The sequence below is a fragment of the Talpa occidentalis genome, unplaced genomic scaffold, assembly GCF_014898055.3.
Source record: "Talpa occidentalis isolate TD23 unplaced genomic scaffold, MPIMG_talOcc4v2.1 talOcc4.541, whole genome shotgun sequence".
NCBI lineage: Eukaryota > Metazoa > Chordata > Mammalia > Eulipotyphla > Talpidae > Talpa > Talpa occidentalis.
Window position 1 is genome coordinate 4,249 of NW_023604908.1, and position 8,589 is coordinate 12,837.

At 64.1% G+C, this 8,589-nt stretch overlaps 1 protein-coding gene across 1 annotated transcript; it reads left to right on the top strand.

The window, feature by feature from the left end:
- Positions 1-4,185: 4,185 nt before the first annotated feature.
- On the top strand, positions 4,186-8,135 carry LOC119260118 (complement C1q tumor necrosis factor-related protein 1-like). Its single transcript, XM_037529001.2, is given in 4 exon segments — positions 4,186-4,377; positions 5,922-6,061; positions 6,632-6,715; positions 6,718-8,135. Coding segments are annotated over 4 exon segments (843 nt in total). The 5' UTR covers positions 4,186-4,222; the 3' UTR covers positions 7,182-8,135.
- The last annotated feature ends 454 nt before the right edge of the window (positions 8,136-8,589 follow it).

The following is an 8,589-nucleotide window of genomic DNA, read 5'->3' on the forward strand; positions in this document are numbered from 1 at the left end:
GGGGTAGCCTGGACCCTCACGTAACCGCCGGCTACTGCATTACTGCAGGGCCGCAGCTGCCAGTGTCCACCCGCCACCCCTGGGTTCCCACCGCGCCTGAATCCTGTGTGACGGGCCTCGGCCTTGTCCTCTAAGGCTCCTGCTGAGCCACACTGCAGCTCTCGCCTCTCGGGACAGCTGGGCCCCGATGCAGATGGAGGGAGCGGAAGCCACGTCCCTCCACAGAGGTCTTGTCAGCGGGCGCGGGAGGCCACGGCCAGCACATGGGGGGGGCGGTCAGCGAGCGGAGCCCCCTGCAGACGTGCCATCAGAGGCCGCTGTGGCTGTGGTCTCCCCACGGATTCCCGGGGTCCACAGGGGGCCAAGAGGGGGTGCAAACGATTAACAATGGAGCGTTCACAGACTTCCGCCCCCCCGCACACCCATCCAGGGCCTGATCCCCCCTCCCTCCAGCAAGGGGGTTCTTTCCCATGGGGTCAGGTAAGTGGGAGGCTGGGACACTGGGGGCAGGGGGTGGAAGAGCTGCAGGCCCCAGGGCAAGAGAAGGAAGACGTTGGACCAGCCCTGGAACTTGGCTCTCGCTCCCAGGGCTTGGGAAAGGCAAGAGCTTGAGTCACGCTGCAGGCGGCTTCAGATGCCGAAACGCGAGGCGGCCGGAGACGGGCCACGCGGCCGGACTCGGGCTCCCAGGCCCCCGGCTCCTGGGCTTGAGTCACTCTCCTGGGGCCAAGCCCTGCCCTGCGCAGGGCACCTCATGTGGCTGGACCCGCTGGCGGTGACTGGGGCAAATTCCCGGATGTCAGGCGGCCCCGTCTCGCCCAGGAGTGACTAAGATGACGTCACGGTGCTGACTTTGCTGTGAGACGTGGGGAATGGACCTGAAGATATTCTCGAGGAAGGAAAGCTTCACTTTGGCTTTGCCGCGGCTCCAAAGAGGAGGCCCTGGAGGAGACGCGGCCTCTGCGGCCCTCGCGGCCAGCCCGGAGCCTCCAGCTCGCTGGTGGGCGTGGCACCCCGGCCCTCTGACGTCGTCACCCAAACTAGCTGCATCTTGGCCCCGCCTCTTCTGATCAAGGTATAGAAAAGCCCTTTCTAAGCCAGAAAGAGAGGATTCCAACTCGCTAAAGGAGCTTCCTCTGGGCACAGAGCCCTGAGTCCCAGTTGGGGGATTTTGCTTCTCAGGGGCACGTGGCAAAGTGCAGAGCCAGGTTATTTTTGCTTCTGGGGGTGGCGGTGCTTATGTGTCTGGTGGGCGGAGACCAGGGATGCTGCTAAACATCCCACAAGGCACAGGGCAGCCCCTCCCCCCAAAGCCACAAAGCACGAGCTTGGCCCGAAACCCAGGGGGCCAAGAAGCCCAGGTACTGTTTGGCTTCCTTTTGATGTCATTTTCCAAAACGACTCTATATTACTTTGGATTAAGGAAAAAATGTTTAAAGAAAGGAAAACCCCTTCTCGTTTCAAACGATGAAAGCTCGCCATTTAAAAGGGAAAGAAATGGCGTAATTAGGAAGGCGCCAAGGAGAAGCAGAGGAAGTACAGAAATAGGGGAACAAGCAGATTTAGAGCATTCGACGCGACAAATATTTGCTGGGCAGCTGACAAGTTCAGGCGCTGCAGGATGCTGGGCTGGCCCGAGAGGAGCCGGACCGTGTCCTAGGCCCGGGAGTCACAGCCCGCCCCCACACAATCTCACAACCAAGCAAAACCCTGTGCAGACTGCAACAGCGCCACAGACACAACTCGAAAGAGGAGGGAGAGGTTTGGCCGACGGGGTTCTGGACGACTTAGGAGGAAAGAGGCCTTGACTTGGTCTTGAGACCAGGGAGGACTTCGTCGTGATCTGAGGACGACGGTGCAAGTTCGAGGCCAGCCCCGCTCCACCCCGCTTAAACTTGGCCCATCCAGGCCAGCCTACATCCTATGTCTGTGTTTCCTCATTTGTGCCTTTGGCATAATCACAAATGAGCTTCTTTCCTAGGGGAAGCCCCGCAGGTCCTCCGAGGTTGGTGATGGGGCCTTCTTGGCCCTGGCCCTGACGCCTGGGGGTCGAGAGGACGGTTTGCAGCACTGCGTAGCACCACGCACAGTCTGGCGCCACTCATGGTTCTGTTAACCTAGTTATTAGTAGAAGAGGGGAGAGAAAAGGGCGTTCCCGGCTGGGGAGAGGGACGCGGCAGGTGGCTGGATGCCGGCGCTGAGAGGCCAGAGGACCTGGACTCTGGTGTGGTGTCCCTGGACCAGCGCCTGGCAGCACCCGGGCTCTTGGAAAATGCAACCGGTCAAGGCCCTGGCCCAGACCCGCTGAATCAGAGCCTGCATTTTAGCAAGATTTCCCAGGGGTGTGTGTGCAGGTGAAAGGTTGGGAAGCAGGGAGCTAGAAAACAGGGTGCCACGCATGCAGCTAGTAGGGGAGAGGCTCCTGCATGCTCCGCCAGAGGGCCTGGAGAGGCGGCAGATGGAGAGACTATAGACAGACAGAGACGGACAGAGAGGTGACAGATGATAGCTGATAGGTGGCTGACAAACGACAGCTGACGAATGGCAGATAATGTAAACATGTGTGTTGTGAATTAGCATGCAGGCAGACCCCGTGCTCTGATGGGTGGCGGGAGGTAGTGGAGATTCTGAGCGTGTGCTGGGGAGGGAGACTGCTGAGCCACCTCTTGGCCACTGGGGAGGCCTCTGGGCCCTGTGACTTGGGGGAATGGCTGTTTGGTAGAGAACCTGGAGGTGGGGGCCCAGGGGAGGGTGATCGGGGGCTGAAGGGCCCGTGGATGTGTGGGTGAAAGGAGCGAGGGTGCCTGGGGCTCATGGGAGGCCGGCCTTTCTGACCCAGTCTCAGCACCTGCCTGGGGGGTCCGGCAGAGCGCTTGGCCTTTCTGTGCCAGGGCTGGGTCTCCCTGACCGGGCCTGGGTGCCAGCAGGGAGGGCTTAGGGACCCTCTCTTCAGAGCTTGCACATGGGCTGCTAAATGCAGAGTAAAGACGGAGCTGGACATGGACTCTGTGGAGGGGCTGTGCACTTGGGGCTCCGGGACCACAGAGCAGCAGACGCTGGAAAGTGCGCCACACGTCCCGGGGGTGACAAAGGCGTCCATCTGGGCACGGAATTACAGAGAGAGCCCCCCCACCCGCCGATATTCAGTTTCCTTAAACATAAAAGAGGAACTAAGCAAAGCCAGACATGGGCGAGGACTCCCCAGCTGCCTCTCTGCAGCGCCGGAGCCCTCCCCTGACCGGCCGCAGCATCGGCAGCCACAGGACCTCCTGGGGCCTCCCGGGGCCTCCCGGGCCTCCCAGGGCCTCTAGGAGGCAGCTGTCTGTCCTGGAGAGCAACGGGGAGTCGCCCTGAGTTAGCAGAGGCACCTGCAGCCGTGGAAGTGGCTGTTTTTCATAATTTCATCCCAAGCACTGTCCCCTCATGGCCCATCGGGATCCCCCGGTGGACAGCTCTTCCTAGAAGGCTATCTCCCTCCTGGAAGAGGAGGGTCCTGTCCAAAACTTTTGCGGAGAGCACCACGAATGAGAGATGCGGGGTCCGTGTCCTCGGGGGTGGCCCACTTGCCCCAAAAGAGATGCTGGTGGGTGTGCACGGCCCACCCCCTGGTGGCTGGAGGGCACTACTACCATCCTCCCTCCCTGCCTTCCCCCGGGGCCTGGGGCAGCCCTGGGGGGGATGGCGGGGTTCAGCCAGGCTCTGGCTCCGTGTCCAGCCTCCGTGTCCTTCCCTGGAGGCTGGGAGCTCAGGCAGTGCCCTGCTGCTGGGGGCCCACACCAGTGTGTTTATGTGCATTTGAATAGGTGTGCATGGGAGTGAGTGTGTGCACACAAGTAACCTGAATGTTGAAACTGTTGTGCACACATGGCAGGGTTTGGATGTGAGTATGTGAGGCGTGAAGTGTGAGTGTGTATGCAAGGAGCGTGCAGTGAGGTGTGTGTGTGCACATGAGTGATGTTAAGATTGTGCAAATGTGCGAGAGGATGTGAGTGTTTGAGTGTATGCACACGAGTGGAAATGTTTTAGTTTGAGTGTGTGCCAGTGGGGGTGTGTCCAGAGAGCCTGTGAGCCATGGGTGTGGCAGTGAGTGTGGAGGGGGTGTGCATGTGTGTGTGCACGCATGGGTGTGTGTGTGTGAGCGTGCAGTGTCCTCCCAGGAGGAGGCTCTTCCCGGGAGGACCCCCTCCTGACCAGCGTCTCCCCAGCAGGGCACAGCAGGACGATGGGCTCCCGGGGGCTGGGACTCCTGCTGACCAGCGGCCTGCTGCTGGCCTTTGCCTGGGGACCAGCGCTGGGCCGCACGCCACACGGGCAGCCGGAGCAGGAGGAGCCGGAGGCCACCAAGGAGCCGTCACCACCGCCGGACCACACAGAGAGGTGAGGGGCTGAGATGGGGGTGGGGGGGTCTGCTGACCGGTGGCCAGATGGGGGGGCCCACTGTGGGTTCCTGTGAGCGGCACCATCCCCATTCCACCCTCGAGCTCTGCTCTGGCTGCTCTGGGCATGCCGCGGGGCGCGGGGCGCCTCACAGGGCTCACAGTGAGGCTTGAGACCCTCGGGGACAGTCGGGTGCTGGTTTGACGTCTGCGTTATTTTGAGATTTGCACTGAGGAGGATACGGGGCAAAGTGACATCCTCGTCTCCCTTCCTGCTCCTTCCCACGCTCTCCCTGGCCCCCCGGCGCTGACCGAGTGCCTGCTCTCGGCCGGCCCGCTGGGCACGGGGGACGCCCACGCGGATGCCCGGGCTGCAGGAAGTCAGCGGCCATGGGGGCAGACGCCCAGGCCCAGCACAGCGAGGCAGGCTCCGCGGTGCAGGTGCGGCACGCGCGGGGGTGGGGACAGGACCGGGGACTTGGCACGCAGGAGGGAAGGGGCTGGCCCAGGACCCCAGGACCGGTGTGTGAGGGCGCGGCCGCGCACAGTGACGGGCCTGGGGGCCTCTCCTGAGTCCATCCCACAGGGCGTCATGCCGGGTTACGACGGGGGTGGGGAGGGGTGAGAGCAGCTCCACGGAGCTAAGAAATGGAGGTGATCCAGACAGGTGGGGGCAGAGGCCTGGGGTCTGGAGCTGCTTTGGGTGTGTCAGCGGGGGGCTGACTGCTCAGAGCCCCATTGTGCTCAGTGGCCCCATAGAGACCAGAGAGGCATCTAGACATGAGGCTTGACGCCCCCGTTCTAAGCGATCGAAGATGATGCTAGAAAGAGGGTTCAGGAGAGAAGGTTCCGGGGGTGAAGGGACAGCGGCAGGTCAGCTTTGGACACTTCGCATGCGTGGGGTGCTGACTCTAGACAGAGACTTCTGGATCAGGGCAAGGCCCGGCTGGGTGCTGGATGCTCTGGGGTTTGAAGGCAAGAGCAGAGTCAGGTCAGGAGCTGCCCACTGAAGAGACTGTGCCACCTCCAAGGTGGTCCTGTCACAGCTCCGGCCGGAGCGTGCAAGTGCGCTGCAGCGTGAGGCCACCAGGGGGCAGCAGGGAGCCGGTGCCGTCCTGCCTGCCTGGCGCCGGCCCTTCCCGAGTGGACGCCAAAGCCGGTGTGTGCAGCCACCGCAGCGCCCGGGGACCCCAGGCTCTAGTGAGCCCCGTCTTTACAAAGGAGTCGGCTTAACACCGAACCCTCCAGAACCGTAGCTGCACAGAGGGGACGGCTGGTCACTGCACTGCCGCGCGCCGTCCCAAACTCTGAAAGGCTGTCCCCACGGCCCGCGTCCCCCGCCGGGGGCGGCTTCTCTCTTGGCAGGGGGTCCCCTCCGGGGACATCACTCAGGCCCCGCTGGCCACGCCGGGGCGCCACCCACCCCCGCGGAGGGAAAGGGAGCGCATGGGTGGCCGGGTGGGGGCAGGTGGCCCCGGCCTGCCACGGAGGAGCGGGGCCGGGTCTGAGGGTCCTGGGTGCTCTCGCCGACGTCTGTGTCCTCAGGGATGAAGAAAAACACGAAAAATACAGCCCAGGGCCGGGCGAGGAGCCCCCTGCTTCCCGGTGCTTTCGCTGCTGTGACCCCAGCCCGCCGGTGTACCCCACAATCCCCGCACCCCAGATCAACATCACCATCCTGAAAGGTCAGGCCCTGGCGGGGACGGCGGGGTGGGGGGGAGCGATCTGGGGTGGGGGGAGCAGTGGGGGCGACGGGGAGGTGCTCTGACCTGTCCTGGGGGTGGGCAGTTGCAGTCTTGGGGGGCGCTGGCAGGGTGGGAGGGCAGGCGGCGGTGGAGGGGGGAGGAGGAAATTCCACTTCGGAGGCTCTGGCCCCCCTCCCAGAGGGAGGCTGGGAGCAGGAGGCTGCCCGGCAGAGCAGGGCCTCCCACACACACGCAGCCAGCAGGGGTCCCCTCAACCCACCAGCCCCGCAGCTCAGGTCCGGCTGCAGCCTCTGGGCCCTCCTGCGGCGGAGCCCGGGACAACCCGGAAGGCAAGGCTTGGGGGGCAGCGCCCCAGCCGTGCCCCCACATCTGCTCCCCATTTGCTGAGAGTGGCCGCCGCGCCCGTTGCTCTTGGCCAAGCCCACACGTTCCCTTTTCTGTGCCAAAACAAAAAAGCTCCGGAAACAAGAAAGTTTTCTGCTTAGGGATGAAAATAGAACCATCCTGGGTTGGGGGGGTGCTCACCGCCACCCGCTTTCTGTCTTGCAGGCGAGAAGGGTGACCGGGGCGATCGAGGCCTGCAGGGCAAATACGGCAAGACGGGCTCAGCGGGTGCCCGGGGCCACGCGGGGCCAAAGGGCAGAAGGGGGCCGTGGGGGCCCCCGGGGCGCGGTGCAAGAACCACTACGCCGCCTTCTCGGTGGGCCGCAAGAAGCCCCTGCACAGCAACGACTACTACCAGACCGTGATCTTCGACACCGAGTTCGTGAACCTGTACGGCCACTTCAACATGTTCACCGGCAGGTTCTACTGCTACGTGCCCGGCGTCTACTTCTTCAGCCTCAACGTGCACACCTGGAACCAGAAGGAGACGTACCTGCACGTCATGAAGAACGCGGAGGAGGCGGTGATCCTGTACGCGCAGGTGAGCGACCGCAGCATCATGCAGAGCCAGAGCCTGATGCTGGAGCTGCGCGAGCAGGACGAGGTGTGGGTGCGCCTCTTCAAGGGCGAGCGCGAGAACGCCGTCTTCAGCGACGAGTTCGACACCTACATCACCTTCAGCGGCTACCTGGTCAAGCACCATGACGAGCCCTAGGCCCACAGCCCGCCCGCCCGCCCGCCCGCGCTCCAGCCCCGGGCCCCCCTCCGGCCGGGGCCCCTGGCGCCGCATCCTCTGCCCCGAGCAGCCCAGCCGTGACCCGAGGTCTCGAGGTCCCTGGGTGAATTGCTGGGGCGCGGGACCCCCAGCCCCCCAGAGCACATCCCTGGGTGGCCCTGAGCCGCTGCCCGGAGCAGCAGCGCGTCCTGGAGTAAACCATCCGGCCGCCCTCCCGGAAATGATTAAGCGAATCCTTCAGGCCGCGGGAGGGGGAGGCAGGCAGGGGTTATTTCTGCCTTCCCACCTGTCTCATGGCCCCCGAGGCGGGTGGTTGGCTGCAGGGGCCCGAGCCTCCTTGGAAGGGAAGCCTGGGGTGGACTCTGGGCAGCGAGGGCCCGGGGTGGGTGGGGACCCAGGGAAGCCATTTGACTTCATTCTCCTAGGTCACGTGTGAATCTCCGTGGGGCCAGCTGGGCTGATGGCCTCATCTCAGGCATCTCCCTGTGGCTGGCCCCAGGGCTCAGCTGGTCTTTGAGCCACAACAGTGCAGGGGTCCAGGCAGGGGAAGCGCGGGGACGGCCGAGGCCTGCGGGAAGCCGCCGTGGGCCCCAGCCCTGGTCTGACAGTGGGCCGCGTGCCGGGAGCTTTCTTCTGGCTGCGTCCCAAGCTCCTGACAGTACTGGGCGCTCAGGGGCCGCACCCATCCTGACCGGCTCGGCTCCACCCCTTGGGAGCATCTCCACGCCTGTCACCCCGGCAGGGACTGTCTGTTCCTTTTCTCAGGCGGGTCAGCTACCCGAGGCCTTCTCAAGCCCTTCTCAGAGTCCCTTCCCTGTGGGTTCCAGCCCACCTCAGCATCCAGCCCCCAGAGGCTCCCCCGGGCCTCTGTGACCGGCAGCCTAAGACGAGGGGCCCTCTCTGGGCCCCAGAGCAGCTGGAAGGGCCCAAAGCCCCCCCGGCCCCTTGCCTGTCTCTGGTACCCCCTCTGGCTCAGTCCCAAGACGAGGATAGAGGGTGGTCAGGAGCCCCCAGAGGTGGGTGTCTGGGTTGCCCTGAGCAGGTTGCTGCGTGGCATTGGTGCTTTGGCCTGGGGCTGACTTCGGCCTGCAGTCCCCGCCTTGCCGTGGACACCCAGGGCTGCACTCACCCTCACGGCTTGCTTTGGCCCCTGACCCCTCCAAGAGCCTTCCTTCCTGGAGCCTGATGGTGCTCAGTCTGGCCAACCCCCCAGCCTGCGGGCAGCACATCCGCCTGGAGGGCATCTGCTGGCCAGGCCGCTGGCTGTCCGTGGGCGTGCGGTGAGCCAGCGCCCGCTTTGCTTCGTGCCACCCGGCGCTCTGTCTGGAGAACATTAAACTTGGAGTTGTGTGTCTCAGCATCATCAGCCTTGTCATTGGATGGAACC